Genomic DNA, 16,314 nt, shown 5'->3' with positions numbered 1-16,314 from the left:
TGGAGTTGGTGAGTTCTTGAGATGTGAAATACATCTCAACTGAGGAAAAAAAAGAAAGAAAGCAAAACCATCATTTTGTAATCACTGTAATAATACTTGAATGGAGGAGGATCGTTCATGAGTGCCATTATAACCAATGGGTAAGTCTGATGAGAAACAGGTTACTTACCTCTTCTCATCATCTCAACATCTTTCCCACTGATTATTTATATGTAAAAGAGTAGTAAAATAGCCTTAGTGGAGAGCCAGGGTAACACCATTTTCACTAATGAGACAGGTCACCAATGGTGCCTGCCAGGGTGTGTGAGAACTTGTATGTTGAGAACCACAGCCAAGTCGGAATGGCTCCTGGCATTTTGCCAATAGTATTGGTTGAGAGGTGAGCCATTAAGATGATGCTGGATTCATTCAATTGTATATTAGACCTTCACTGTCCACCTTGGGTGCCCGCTACTTCGGAGTTCTCGGGAGGATTGCCTGGGGAGTTAGTGTTGGTTGGGGAAGTTCCGGGGGAGAGAGGGCCGGTTGGTGTGTGGTGTTCCTGGAGGAGCCATGTGGGTGGCGTTCGGGAGAGTTCCCGGGGAGCGTGTGTGGAGTGTGCTGGTGGAGTTCAGAAATAAAGTTTGTTCCTGCTTGAGTGGCTTGTGATTTGTGCCCAGCCAGACTGCAGCACCTGTGTGAGGTTTCTACTGGACATGCATGACCTGACTCCAACCACTGTGGGAGGCCAACCTTACACGTGACTGAGTTATACTCCCCGGCTGGGTGCTGAGGCTCTCAGTCACAGAATGTGGCACCCTTCTTGGGTGTGAGGGTCATTGTCTCGTGCATGGGTGTGTCTTGCTACAGTTCCATGGGTGAGGCTACGCTCACCTGTTCCTTTGTAATATAACCCCTTGCCCAGTTTAGGATAGAATCTTCCATGGAAGTGCCTTGTGTGTGTCCCCTTCTCTTACTGTGCCCTTGGGTGTGGCCTACCCAGGTGTCAGTCAACCTGCTGACAGTGGACATCATGAAGATACTCAGCCCCCTGACCCCTTGCCTCATTTGAATAGCTTCTCCTCAATAAAAGGGGTCAGCGCGTGCTCTCGTGCTCTCTTTCTTTCTGTGGACCCTTAAGGTCAGAGGAGCCGTCACCGCAACCCCAAAGAAAAAGGTATTTGTGTCTCTTGTGTGGTTATTTCGTGCAGCCCAGTTAGCCCAGTTTAACTGGAGTGACCCCTGAGCCTTTTAGTCGCGAGAACAGAAACCCGGCAAACAACAGAGACCCAAGCAAACCCACACGGAGGCTCTACAAAATAGCTACTTCTATTCCTCAAAAATGTCAATGTCAGAAACAAAGCCAAATAATATCTGCAGATAATCATCTATGAATTAATTCTTTAAAAATTTATCAGGAAGGTTATCTATGACACCACTATCCTTTTGTTTTGTATCTGAAACAGAGAGAGTGCCACCACCTCCTTGATACTAGACTCTTAGCTTCTTTAATCCAAGTCAGTCTTGCCAGAAGCTTTTCAGTTTTATTATTCAAAGAACCAACTTTTGGCTTTATTGTACCACTTGACTGCATGTGTTTCTCTATTTTGTTCATTTTTTTTTCTTCATTTTTGTCATATTTTTTCTGACTTTTGAGATGTAAAATATATGCCACAGCATTCATTTTAATTAAGAGTTAAGTTTTAGTAAGTGTACAGTCATACAAACCATGATGATGATCCAATTTTAAAACATTACCCTGTCAATCTCTATTCCTGCCCCTGCGCTACCACTGACCGGCTCTTGCCTTTTCTAGATGGTTCACACAAATGGACTCACACACATGCCATCTTGGGTTTGGCTTCTTTCACTGAGCACACTGCTTGTTGAGGCCTGGGGTAGTATTTCACTGGGTCCATCATCCGCATTTTGTTATCTATTTGCCAGATGATAAACATGTATTGTTTATAGTCGATTGTGATCTTTAAGGCTTCAATTTTCATATCAGCTGCATCCCATTTACATTTGACTACATATTATCATTTTCTTAGTTCTATTCCTTCTCCCCTCTCAGATCTTTCAAAGGGAACTTTCCTTCTGCCTTTAGAATGTATCCCTTATATAGAGTGTTGATAGAAGGCTTCCACTTTAATTTGAAAACACCCTAATTTCACCCTCCTTCCCTGGTTGTGTCCCACGTGACTCTAAGCTGGCAGCTGCTCTCTTCCAGGCTGGAGCCCTGTTCAGGGGCTTGCACAGATACCAATCCAGCATTCGCTTTAAGGTCATCATTTTGTTCTGCCAGCTCTTAGATCTTTCCTTTGTTTCTCATTTGTAGCTGGTAATGCATCTGTGTGTGGCTTTTTTTTTTAATTCTGTTTTGGATGCATTCATCATATTGAGTCTGTGTTCATTGTTTAATTTTTCATCAGTTCTGAGAGTTTCCCAGCCATTAGTCTCTCCCTTCTTGTGAGATTTCAAGCAACTCTGCTGTTTCACTCCATATTTCACGTCATTCTTCTCTTTTGAATTTCCCATCTTTTTCCTCTTTGGCATGCACTCCAGGTATCTTACTTTTCTATTTTTGTAGTGCCAGGGATCAAACCCAGGTCCTTTCAAATGCTAGGCAAGCATTCTAGAGCCCCCAGATACTTTTCTTCTTATCTCAAGAGTCTCTCAATGTAACTTGCGGTTTATGCCTTTTATCATTTTAAATGTCTTGGGCATAGATATAACCTAGTTCTCATGACCCTAACACTGATGTCCCCACAGCTCTATCTCCGCTTTAGGTGAAGCTTACTGGTGCTTACTTATGTTGCTGTATTTCCTTCTACACTTGCTTGACTGCTCTCTCATCGATGCCCTTTTACAACCAAGACCTTTTATATGTTCAGCACTACTTTTGATGCTGTAAGAAATGTGAAAACATATGGGAAACTCTGTTCCCTGAAACTTAACAGAGAAAGACAATACACATCCAACATCTCAAAATGTCTTTAAGTAAAGGTCACTCGAAATCTAAACTGATAAGAGCAAAATGCAAACATCGAAACAAATCTTTGGAGAAAGATCACTATGAACTAGAAAAGTGGAAGGTCCACTGAGAGCCTCTCATACGCAGGTGCTATGGATATAATCGTGAGCAAATGGGAGGGAAAAAGGATCTGCCCCTTGATTTCTTGAGGCTCAACCCACTGTAGGTAGCAGGAAGACCCACAATGAAAGTGAATTAAAGCAGAGATCAATTCTCATTCCCAGCACCCAAATTCTTTCCATTTTCTCTATAAGCCAAAACAAGCACTATCAGAGTGCTTCCTGACTTAAAGATGCATGCTTCCAACTTGAGAAACCTGGGAGGTCCCCTCTATCCCAAGTCCTTGCAGGAAGATAACTTTGTCACAGCAAGCGACACACTTACTTAGGATGTGCAAGCAGCTGGTATAGCGCGTGCTTGTTGTCCTCTAGGCTCATCATGGCTACCAGGAAGCACTTGATTACCTCCCAAGCCTGTCTCCGGTAGTAGGGCTCCGTGTTTGCACTTTTCAGGCAGTCCAGGGCAGTTTCGATGGCCTATGACAAAGCAGCACGGAAACTACCTTTTATACTGAAATTACATGATTCTAAAAAGCTTTCACTGAAAACACTGGCAGTACCCAAAATTACCTTAGGGCTTATTTCTTTCTTTCAAAGAGAACACAGAGGGCTAATATAGCCTAGCAAGCACTAGCCAAATGAAAGTTGTAGAAATGGTGAGTGTAGTAGTATGAAATAAGGAATTGCTTGGTTCAAACTAACATGTAAGATGGAGTTTAATGATTTCACATCATTGAGAGATTACAGAAATTTTAAGTGAGCTTGGAACCTTGTGGCAATCTGCTGGGTCAAATTAGAGTCTGTGCCATCTGTACTTGTTGAGGTCCTAATCAAATTCTTGAACCTTCTGCAAACTACAGCCTTCTCCATGTCTATGTTCACACCTGAAAGATGGTTTTCCTAACCTTTTACTTTACTAAATTCCCTCTTTAAAAGAGAAAAAAGTTGCATCGATGTTTTCTCCCAGAAGACCAACACAAACAGCTACACACACACACACACACACACACACACACACACACTTTAATTCCAAATCATTTCAATTAGGCTGTCCAAGAATTTGGCAGCACAATCATAAATTACTACTACTAATAATAATAATAATAATTCCTTAACAGGCAAGACATTAACCTTAATGATAATTACATACGTGTGAAAGCCAGTAAGAAGACAGCACAAGCTATGTTTTGGATAAAGAATGGGAGAAAAGTAGGTACTAGGGATGACAGACAAGTATGGAATCAACTTGGTTCTCAATGGCACTTGAAATAAAGCTGGGGGAGAGTCAAACAGGCCAAGAGTTCACGGGCAAGGTGGACTGGGTTTCACTTCCTGGTCTTCAGGAAAGATGGAAGTGCTCAATGGTCCGAAGTTCCTGAGGCAACACCTTCCACTGGCTTCCCAAAACCCCCTCACCAAACAAGCAGATCACCACGTCAATCTACTCCAAATTAGAAACTGCCCCTCCCAAAGCATGTCTTATTCACATATTTTAAATAGAAGATTGTGGTTTACATATTTTAAATAGAAATCAACATTCATAAAACGGTAGTACTTCTGTAAATCTCCCAAATACTTTCAACTTTACCTTCTCCATAGGGAGCTGAAGAGATGCTTTACAATCAGAAAACTCCACGGTAATGCTGGGTCCTTGAACTTCAGTGACAACATAGTGCAGTTTCTGGGATTCCTTTAACATCTTCCTGTTACTGCCACCAAATTTACCAAGTACACGGTAGGCCACGTGGGAGATGCTGTCGGCAGGATTTCGTAAAGTGCGCCACAAAGCCTAAAGACCAACATGTTTCATGAAGTCTTTGAAGGTAACAAAATTCCAAGTCAGAAAACATGACATGGCAATAATTCTGCCCCTCAAACAGTGTTCCCTTCTTGGGGGAAATCAACATTATTAGTCTTATATGTCCTCCTAGAAAATTCTGTCTTTACAAAAAGATACATATATAAATATGCCTCATGCTCCTGTATACACACAGTGGGGCAGTATGAACACTCAGGTGCTCAAGCAAGTCAGTGAAGTGACACACTATCAGGCACAAAGTGGGTGAGCTCTCAGTGTTTTTCTTTGTTCTTACTAGACTTTTATAACTTATAAATAAATGGGTAAATTATTTCATACATTTAAATCTTCCATTAGGAAGGAAGGTAAGGAAGAAAAAAACAATTCAGAAGGGTTCCTAAGTCCCAGGACTACAGGGAATAAATTCAGGTGCACACTTACAACATGTGCACTTAGCCAGGTATGGTGGTGCACACCGTGATCCCAACAACTCAGCAGGCTGAGGTAAGAAAAGCCAAGTTTGAGGCCAGCCTGCGCAACTTGGTGAGACCCTGCCTCAAAAAAAAAAAAAAAAAGAAACGGGAAAAAAGGGCTGGGGATGTAACTCAGTGCTAAACACTTGCATTCCAGGTGCGAGACCCTAATTTCCAGCTCCAGGACCAAAAAAAAAGAGGGATAGAGAAAGAGAATACCCACTCAACTGACCCAAAGCATTCAGTAAATTTCCCCACGTTATTCTCACCTAAATTATCTAAATCCCAAAAATGACTATAGTTCACAGTGAAAATATTTTTCTTTTTTTTTTTTTCCTTGAGACAAGACTTCACTAAGTTGCCAAGGTTGGTCTCAAACCTGGGATCCTCCTGCATAACTGCACCCAGCTGAAAGTCTATTTTCTCAAATCACTTACTGTAACAATGACAAATGTTAGAGTCTAGCTACTCAAATTCAACATAAAATTATGATACATTTCTCTACATAAAACAAAATTCTAATTTCCCTCGAGTTCCTATAGGTCCAAAGAGGTTTATCCTCAGTAACTGCTGGGAATATGAAAACTAAGTTCCCTCCCCTCACTCACCCTCCTTCTAGCCCACAGAATCCTCAGAAGCCTCAGGAAAGAGTTCTGCTTCTGTCACCAGAAGAGGCAGCACTGGGAACTCATGCCCTGCACCTCTGTACTCAAGCAGTACCATTTGTCTGGGGTGGGGTTTAAATTATCTCCGAAAATATGAAATGACCTTGACTCCATCCATCTCTCTACAGGTTTGTCTGACTCATGGTGTGGCAAGAAGTAGACCCAATCCTCTTTCTTGGGCCCTGGAACAACCTCTGCCTCCTCTTTTATCATATGCTAACACAAACTTGAATCAGAACAGACTCATCCTTCTACAACTAACAGTGCTCTTCTTGAAACAGGTTCTTGTTAAATCCTCCAAATGACCAGCAGGGAAGGCGGACCTCAAGGCACCAGCCCAACCCCTATGCCATCATCTTCCAGCCTAGATGAAGCCCAAGTTCTAAACCTCAGGATCAGCAGGGAGAGTCTCCCAACCTTGACCTCTAGTCTAAGATGAGGTCTCCAAGCCAGGGTGTCCAGGACCCCTATCCTCAGAAGTTCCCGAGCCTCCATCATGTAAGGATGGTACCATGACCCCTATCTAGGGTCAAATACCCCACCTAATGGGGCAGAGGAATAAATTGCAAACAGCCCAAACCTTTAACAATTAGCAACCACACATAATTACATCAAAACACAAAGGAAACTTAACACCAAAAAAACCCACAAACTATCCAATCAATAAATGGTGTAAGGAGCTGAACAGTTGCTTCTCATAAAACATAATCAATTATCAAGAATACAGACAACAATAAATGCTGGCGAGGATGTGGGGTAAAAGGTACAGCTAATACATTGCTGGTGAGACTGCAAATTGGTACAACCAATCTGGAAAGCAATATCAGATTCCTTAGAAAACTTGAAATGGAACCACCATTTGACCCAGTTATCCAACTTTCCGGTCTATACCCAAAGGACTTAAAATCAGCATACTATAGAAATGCAGCCACATTAATGTTCACAACAGTTCAATTCACAATAGTTAAAGTGTGGGAGCAACCTAGCTGCCCTTCAATAGATAAATGGATAAAGAAACAGTGGTGTATATACATAATGAAATATTACTCAGCATTAAAAGAAAATAAAATTATGGAATCTGCAGGTAAATGGATGGAGTTGGAGAATATCATGCTAAGCAAAGTAAACCAATCCCAAAAAACCAAAGGCCAAATGTTCTCTCTGATAAGTGGAAGCTGATCCATAACAGGGACCAGGGAGGCATGGGGGAAAATGGAGGAACTTTGGGCAAAAGGGAGGGAGTGGAGAGAGTACATGGGGGCAGAAAAGATGGTGGAATGAGATGGACACCATTACCCTAGGCACATGTATAACTGCACATGATGTGATGGTACATCGTGTACAACCATAGAAATGTCAAGTTGTGCTACAGTGGTATACTATGCATCAAAATACATTCTGCTGTCATATATACCTAATTAAAATACATAAATTAAACCACTATTTGACCCAGCTATCCCACTCCTTGTTTTATACCCAAAGGACTTAAAGTCAGCATACTACAGGGCTGGGGTTGTGGCTCAGCAGTAGAGCGCTCGCCTAGCACGTGTGAGGCCCTGGGTTCGGTCCTTACACCACATAAATATAAATAAAGGTATTGTGTCCAACTACAACTAAAAAATAAATTTTTTTTTAAATCAACATACTATAGTGACGCAGCCACATCAACGTTTATAGAATTCAATTCACGACAGCTAGACTACGGAACCAAACTAGGTGTCCCTCAATAGATGAATAAATAAAGAAAATGTGGTATATATACTCAATGTACTACTACTCAGCTTTAAAAAAAGAGTAAAATTATGGCATTTGCCAGTAAATGGTTGGAGGTGGAGAATATCATGCTAAGCAAAATAAGCCAATCCCACAAAACCAAAGGCTGAATGTTTTTTCTAATATGCAAATGCTAATTCACAATAAGGCGGGGTGGGGGGGCAATAGGGAAGAATAGTGGTTCCTTAGATTATGTAGAGGAAAGTGATTGGAGGGAAGGGGAGGGAATGTAGGGAAGATTGTAGAATGAAACAGACATTATTACTGTGTGTGTGTGTGTATGACTACATGACCAATATGATTCTGCAACATGTACACTGAAAAAAATGGGAAATTATATCCCATCTATGTATGGTATATCAAAGTGCACAAATGCATTCTACTGTCATATATAACTAATTTAAAAAGTTAAAAAAAAACACAAAGGAAAAAAACCTAAGACAGTTAATATATGAGCTTCAACAATGTTTAAGTCTTTAAAACAATCGCTTTTCTTATCTATTCTTTGCTCCCTGGGGTGAGATAGTGGGGAATACCCATGCCTCCCTTCAGAATGTGTACCCCTTTACTATGAAACTGAAAGGTTTCTGCTGGAAGCAACAGCAGCCATACAGCACCCATCACACCTGACTTCACAGTTATCAGCCTGGTGAAAATGTAACACTGCAAAAGCTCAGAAACGGCAGCAAGATGCAAAGCAACCATCCGTATCTCCCATATTTCTGTGTATTTTCCGCACACTTTAGAATCACAAAGCACATGTGAAGGTATGCCCTCCATCCTGCAGGAAGCTGCTGCTGAGGACAGATAACCAAGTGATGGTGAATCCTTGACATAAACTAGATGTGTGAGGAAGAATATTGGCACTGAGACGAAGGCAGACTAACCTGCATGAGTTCAGCACGCACAGGCTGAATGTGGTCATAGAGGAAATCAGGTTGCAGGTTGTCCACGCACAACTCTAGGGTCCTCAGGCCTTGGCTGACCAACGTCTGAGACCCATTGAGGGCAGACACCAAGGGATCCATCAACATGGGCAGATACGGCAAGAGAGAGCTCAGCCGCACTGGGACTGTGAGACACAGCTCCACAAAGAGGTCCTTCATGTGCTGCTTATGCAGGCCACTCTGCAACATGTTCAATCCTGAAAACAGGGTATGAGGCCATCAGAGAAGGAATGTCACTTTCCAAACACATGTCAAAGTTAGCTATACAAAAATCTCTAGTCCACCTTTCATTATAAACACTAAAATTAAAGGAAGACATTTTGTGCCCCTATAATACACTCTATTAGATAAATCTGCTCTGTAACTGCAGCTCTCACAATCTCTTGAGTGGTACCAGCAGGCTACACATGATGATCGTAAATTGTATTATGATCTTATAAACAATATCATAAACCATTTTTAAAAGTCACATATCCCTCTAATAAGCCCAATTTAAAGACACATCCTATCTTATGTGTTCATTTCAAGTTTAAGGTTTACAACCTTACATCTTTTTTCAGGCTTCCTATAGGTCACAGTTGAGATTAGTACTTTAAAAAATCCACTCCTGTTCATTATAAATGTAAAGGAGCCTCCTCCTTACAAAAATCAACCTCCACACCCTTGACAATCATTACCAAATACTGACTCCTTTCTACCAGAGATCTTCTAAGAACAGAATAACTAGCTGAAGAGAGAAGCCCGTGGCCCCCAATCCAGGTATATATTGGGGGACAACAGAAGAAACTCGGGAAGGAGTTAGCAGGGAAGAAGTCAGCAACAGAGAAGCATCAGAACCAGTTTAGAATCCAGAAGGCAGAGGAGAGGGCAGAGGTAAATTCCCAGAAGAGAGTCAGCTTTAATAAAAGCAGAAGTGGAGAAGTAAGCTTGGGACAGCAGAGAGACTGCATTAGGAGGAAATGAGACTAAGGCTAGGGACCAGGAGATGACTGGAGATTGGGCTAAGTGGGGATAATGGAGCCTGATTATGGGCCACTTGAAGTACCTTCTGTGGGAAGATTTTTTTATGACCCTTTACATTCAACACACTCAACTATGTTCCAGTTATCACCTGAGGATACTATGTTGTAAATGGTTTCTCTTATGGAATTTGTAAAGAAGGTATATGAAAAGATGATATCCCTTGTAAAGAGCTCACCTACCAAAAATAAAAACTCGTAGAAGAGTATTTCCAATCATAAACACTCAATGGATCCAAGATGCCCTTTAGCTATACATCGTGAAATACTCCTAGTTATAGGATTCTGGTTATGCAAATTAGAAACTACCTAGGAAATATAAACTAACTGTAAATCAGCTGTATACCTTGCCTTTTCCTCTTAAAACCACTTTTCTTTCTGGATCTGATTAGATAAATATTACAAAAATGAAACAAAGTCACAACCAAGTAACCAAAATCTTCCAAATCTGGAAGGGCCCATCCCTGAACAGGGATACCGTCAAAGCCCCACTGCCTTTTAAGTAGGGAAGGGAGGCATGCACACAGTTCCCACCCCACCTCCCAGAACAGTCAATGACCTTCCCAGGTACAGAGGACAAACCCCAGCAATTGGGAGCAGCTATACACATGCACACACATAAGACCAAGAGACAACCAAAAACCACTACTCTAACCTTGCAGGAGGTTTGGGAGAAGAGGCAAAAATTCCTGATACAGGAGATCATGGCTACCTCCGCCAATAGAGCGGAACAACGCCCGAAGCAGCAGGAAGTAGTTGTAGGGCTCCTTGGCAGTCTGCGCAAGCTCCATGGAGCTATTCACAATCTTGTGCAGGTGAGGCTACGGAGGAGGAGAAAAGACCAATTAGTGGGCTCTAAAAAAGGATAGTTTACACCTTCCAGACTCCAGGTGATGGGTCACTATAATGTGAGAGTAATCAAAAGCAATTCTGAGGAGTGTGTCACAAAAGAAGAGCTTCCCAACCCTTATATGACTCAAATTAATTTCTCTTAACATGACTCAAATTAATTTCTCTTAACATACATGAGACAGGAGGGTTCCAAGTCCAAAGGCAGTCTCAGCAACTTAGTGAGACCCTGTCTCAAATAAAAAAAGATTAAAAAAAAAAGGACTGAGGATGTGACTCAGTGGTTAAGTATCTCTGCACCTCTGGGTTCAATCACTGGTACCAAAAAATACACACACACATACACACACACACACACACAGAGGATATATAGGTTTCCACCAGTCTGGCTATGAAAAAATCACTTAGACGGTTCCTATGCTAACATGTAGTTGACATTGGCTAGTAGGAACCGAGGGTCTACCAGTTCTGCAGTTCTGGTAGATACAGTCCTTTAAAGGACTACATAATCACGTAAGATGAAAGAAGTTTATTTCCTCTAATACTTTAAATGCAAAAAGTAACCTAAAGGAACTGAAACATAACTATTAATCATTACCAAATGTGAAAAAAACCCAAAAGACAGGGTTTGGAGACTGGGGATATAGCTCAGTGGTACTGCACTTGCACAGCATGTGCAAGGCCTTGGAGTTCCATCCCTAGCACCGCAAAAAAGAAAAAGAAAAAGGAAGTTAAAAATACAGGATTTTGGAAGACTTAGTTGAAAAGATGTGATCATGAGGGTTTTCTATAATTTTGAAAAAAAAAAAAAAGATTAGCTTATAAGAACTTTAATCAACATTTTAAACCAGATTAGCTTTTTATTTATACTTCTAATCTTGCTTTTGACATGTCACAGGCAAAATTTAACATGAAATCTTTCTGTATGCATATTTTAAGTGAACAGCACTGATACAAACTTCTTATATATGGCATGGATATTTATTTTACAAAATAAACCAACTACATATGTTATTCTCTTGACAAAAAAGTTTTAAGGAATTCATTCCTTGAATATTTTTCTTGAACGCTAATCCAACATCCTAAGATTAAGTTTCTCCTATTAAGTAGGATTCTTGTTTTTTGGGTTGTTGGTCTGTATAGTTATATGTAATATTGGCAAAAAAAAATTGAAATATTTGAAGACACTGAATTACAACTGAATATTTTATAATTAAGAAACAGGTATTTTCTGGGGCTGGGGATGTGGCTCAAGCGGTAGCGCGCTCGCCTGGCATGCGTGCGGCCCGGGTTCAATCCTGAGCACCACATACAAACAAAGATGTTGTGTCCGCCGAGAACTAAAAAATAAATATTAAAAAATTCAAAAAAAAAAAAAAAGAAACAGGTATTTTCCTTTTATGTTAACAAAAATAACATTAACGTTATCGACAAAGAATTACTATATAACTGGAAAAAAGCAAGGAAACCATCCTGTAAAGCTAATTATCCCACACTTTATATCTTCTTGTCAGTTTACTTATTTACTCTTCAAAATTTCCCCTATAGAAAACATCACTCTTTAGACACACTTGGTAGTAATATTCAACTTTCTACAGGAACTAAAATATTTTGCCATAAGTGGAATTTTTTTCCAGTACCAGGGACTGAACTCAGGAGCACTCAATCACTAATCCATATTTTGTACTTTATTTAGAGACAGGGTCTCACTGAATTGCTTAGCACCTCGCTTTTGCTGAGGCTGGCTTTGAACTCACGATTCTCCTCCCCAGCCACTGGGATTACAAGTGTGCACCACTGTGCCAGCAGAAGTGAATTTTTAATGAAATTTTTTCTTTTACCACTTGCTCTTTCAGCAGGTGACATAACTATGGATAGATTTTAGCATTTGCAAGAATAAAATAACTGATGAGATGCAATTACCTAGGGTTAGTCTAGTATAATCTAGTATAATCCAGAAAAAGAAATTAAGTTTATAAAAGAAAGTAGGGGTAGCAATAACAACACAGCTGCTTACTGTAAGAGTTCTGAATGTTTCATATTAGGTCACCAGATAAATACACTAAATTCTGTTTAGAAGCATATGAATTGTTTTTCATACCTGACCTTATTTGCTGAAAATCTTTATTAATCCAAAGAGTACTTTATACATATAAAATAATCACTGTTGAAAAGTTTTAGCATTAAAAAAAAAAAAGACCCTAAACAAAACTGCTAGTCAGATCTAAATAAGAATTACCTTCAGCATTTGCTCATTTTCAGCTGCAAACAGGGAAACTGAGCCAAAGACCAACTTAAACAGTTTGAGGTACAGGTTGGAGAGTTCCACATTGGAGCCCATCTCTGGCAGGCGATCCAGGAGGTATTCCACCAGAATCGTGGCAAACAGAGCCGAGGTAGTAGGATTTGCCAAAAAGGAATTGGCAACAATCTGTCCAAACAAGAAATACTCATGAAAAAATACCACCCTTCCAAAGCAGCTTTAAGACAAAGTAACAAGGTTTCCAAAAACCAAAGCCAAAGTTAAACCTGTAACTGACAGGCAAAGAAATTAATTATTCACCAAAGGAAACTAAAGAAACAACTGGTTGAGCCTTCAGGAACCAGCTCACTCTGAGCATTCACATGTTATTTCATCCTCACTGTCAATAACACACAATTTCTTCTTCTTCTTCTTTTTCATTTAAAAAAAAAAATTAACTTCTAATGAGAGGAACTCAGATCTTCTGGAAACTTTTTTCAAATGTATGGCTTAACATTTCTCTGAATTTGGCTCTTAGGTAGACTTTATTTTTTAAATCCTTAACATAAATGAAACAAAGTATTCAACACATAAACAAAATACTTTGAAGTGAATGTTGGAAGAATGCAAAAAGGAGCCTTATACCTGAAGAGCATAATTTTTTGAGATTCTTTCCACCATGTAAGGGACTGTAGTTTGAAAGATTTCTTTAAATGTTAAGGGATTCATCATGGTGAAGACGCCAGCAAAGTGTTCCAACACTTCCTTCTCTTCCTTCATTCTAACAGTCTGGCAGTTCGCTACTCGAATGTATGTTTGTCCATTTCCTGCTATCTGAACCTAGAATAGGGGAGAATCACCCACAGGCATTAAAACTGACTGAACTTCCCCAAATATACTTCATTACAAAATCATATAAGCTACATACTTAAAAGAGGGCCCTTGAATTAAATATAAATGTCCTCCCTTAATTCTTTTTTCTCTGCATAATTTTGGAATATAATTTCAAAAATAATTTAGGTGTTCAGACCAGAAACTAAAACATAGTACATAAACATAAATCTTATGTTTCTATTGTATTCTATTTGAACCATCCCCCTAAAAAAATGCAACATTCCTATTCTTATAAACAAGAATCCTCACTAAAAAATGCAACGCTAGCTTGCACAACAAAAGCAAACCTGGGCATACAGACACTGTGGACCATCCAAACAGTCCCCGTTCCATCACAAGCACCTCTAATCCTAAGAGGCGTCTTCCACACTCAACAGCCTGCTAGGCGGGCACTTCCTTACCTGATAGATATCTAAGGCCTGCATTGCATACTTCACAAGTTTTATGTAAATCTGAGTCTCTTTGGGTTGTAACTGCTTGTTGGGAATGAACTGAGCTTCTGGAAAAGAGAGAGCATATTAAATTAACACGAATAAAACCTATCTACTAAAAATGTCACTGGTCCAAATAATTTAAGAGCACAATTACCACCAGGTGCTTTACACGAAGTTATGCCCCACGTGATCGTCTTGACACCACAGACTAAGGTTTTTACCAAACTTCGGCAATCTGTAACCTGGAACGTCTGTTTGTCTTCCTTGTCCTTTTCTCCTTGCTTCTCAAAGGGAGGCACAGGGGCCGGGGTCACAGGGGTGGCTGGGGTAGGGGGTGGGGGTGGGGGTGGAGCAGGGGCTGGAACAGGGGCAGGGGAGGGGGCAGGACCAGGGGCCGCAGGGGCAGTGGGAACCCCAGGCAGAGCTGCTTCCACAGCTCCAAGTTCAGACTGAGGCTTGCACTTCTTAAAAATGGCAGAGAGCTGATACCGAGCAATGGTGTGGAATTTGAGAACAAAAACCTAAGAGGAAGAGAAGCCAGGTTAAGACAAAAGTCATCAACAGGCCACACGATCCCTTTGGATGACAAGAAAAATAGAATGTCACTGAAACACCTGAAGTCATACCTCTTGTCCTCCTCACAAAGGAGGCTGAAGCCTGGTAGTCTCTGAGCACTTTTTGTGCCAGTCACAAAGGAAAAGAGAAGTGCTACGTCTTCCCTGTGATTACTATCTTTGTTTTACCCAGGAAGAGCCCGGCTCAGGAAAGTGAGTGGTCTGGTGAGCAGCAACAGGATTTGAGCCTGAGTGCAGGACTTACCCTCCTAGGGCCATACTACCATCTGCTGGCCTGAGGGATCATTTTTCACCCCTCACCAAGGCACCCACTGAGATCTCCCCAGAAATGTCCACAGCCGAGTTAAGCCTTGGCTACTCTGTCCCACAAAATAACTCTGCCAGGAAATCACCTGCCAGGAAGTACACTCAGAGCTTCATGAGCTGCTTTACTTAACATTCACAGCAATCATGAGGAGATTCCATGATTACCCCTGGTAAGAAGATATTAAACTGCCACAGAGAAAGCAGTTCACCCAGGCACACTTAGCTAATGCAAGGAGGAGCTGGGATGGGAACCCAGGAGTTCTAATCCATGCGACCAAGCTCGGCACTCAGCTGTCTCATGAACTTTCCAGTAGAGCACTTGTGTTAAGTTTAGCCATGTGCAAGACAGAGCACAGGACAGACACTGCCTCTTAGAACCAGTACCTCCAGCATCCGCATGAGGACATCCCTCCCGTTGCCACTTTCCTGTTCGCTCTTAGACCGAATGCAGTCCACCAGGTTCAGCAGGAGCTTGCAGGACATTGTCTGGATGCTGCTGGGCAGGGACTCATCATCAATGTTCTTAGCAAAGAGCTGGACAGCGAGGGAGAGATCACTAAGGGGCAGGTGCTGTCGAACGTGGTGCACGAGGTCGGCCAGCGTGCTGTAGGCAAGGGGCCTGTAGGCAGAGATCCCCCCACTAGTGCTTATTCCCCTTTGCCACTGTGTACATGACTGTCTGCACTGGCAGCACCACCACTGAGACAGCACAGCAAAGCAAAGAAGGTCTCCCACAGCTCCAGTTCCCCCACCCACTCTCCCAGCTGACTAAAAGGTGCATGTTTAAATTATCACTTTCCAAGTTAAATGGTTGACTTTTATTATGCACGTCATAAAGTTCCTAACAGACACTGGCACATACGGTGAACTCACCAGAAACAATTATCACATGACCTGCATCTGTATGGGTTTTATATTTGAATTAAATAAATAGTGTATGTGAATTAAAACCTATATATTATGTCCATATTGTAGAAATATAATATTAATGGTCAAGCTATTAGTTCTTTTTTTTAAAATATTTATTTTGTTTTAGTTTTAGGTGGACACAATATTTTATTTTTAACGGGGTGCTGAGGATCAAACCCAGTGCCTCATGCATGCTAGGCGAACGCTCTACCACTGAGCCACAACACAATCCCAGCCCCAAGCTATTAGTTCTTTACTCACTAAACATGTGGACTTCTGTCACACGCAACTCTGGGCATGAGGAATAAATAACACAGTGACCCTGCCTGGTAAACAGAGCCCCCACCCTCATGGAAGG

At 41.2% G+C, this 16,314-nt stretch overlaps 1 protein-coding gene across 16 annotated transcripts in view; it reads right to left on the bottom strand.

Annotated features, from left to right (window-relative positions):
* Nucleotides 1-16,314, bottom strand: part of Trrap (transformation/transcription domain associated protein) — a 114,247-nt gene that overhangs the window by 74,704 nt on the left and 23,229 nt on the right. For 7 of the 16 annotated variants that reach the window (XM_040278121.2, XM_040278130.2, XM_040278127.2 and 4 more), the window contains exons 14-22: nt 15,432-15,687; nt 14,321-14,687; nt 14,134-14,231; nt 13,484-13,678; nt 12,836-13,027; nt 10,403-10,568; nt 8,669-8,925; nt 4,661-4,861; nt 3,398-3,549 (exon numbers count right to left, since the gene is read on the bottom strand). In XM_040278121.2, the coding sequence (XP_040134055.1) occupies nt 3,398-3,549; nt 4,661-4,861; nt 8,669-8,925; nt 10,403-10,568; nt 12,836-13,027; nt 13,484-13,678; nt 14,134-14,231; nt 14,321-14,687; nt 15,432-15,687 (1,884 nt within the window). The remainder of the gene's footprint in view (nt 1-3,397; nt 3,550-4,660; nt 4,862-8,668; nt 8,926-10,402; nt 10,569-12,835; nt 13,028-13,483; nt 13,679-14,133; nt 14,232-14,320; nt 14,688-15,431; nt 15,688-16,314) is intronic. The other 9 variants (XM_021719742.3, XM_078023723.1, XM_078023720.1 and 6 more) reach the window with 3 other exon arrangements.

This window comes from Ictidomys tridecemlineatus, chromosome 10, assembly GCF_052094955.1.
Source record: "Ictidomys tridecemlineatus isolate mIctTri1 chromosome 10, mIctTri1.hap1, whole genome shotgun sequence".
Taxonomy (NCBI): domain Eukaryota; kingdom Metazoa; phylum Chordata; class Mammalia; order Rodentia; family Sciuridae; genus Ictidomys; species Ictidomys tridecemlineatus.
The sequence above is the reverse complement of the archived record's forward strand: the minus strand, read 5'-3'. Positions and strand labels throughout refer to the sequence as shown.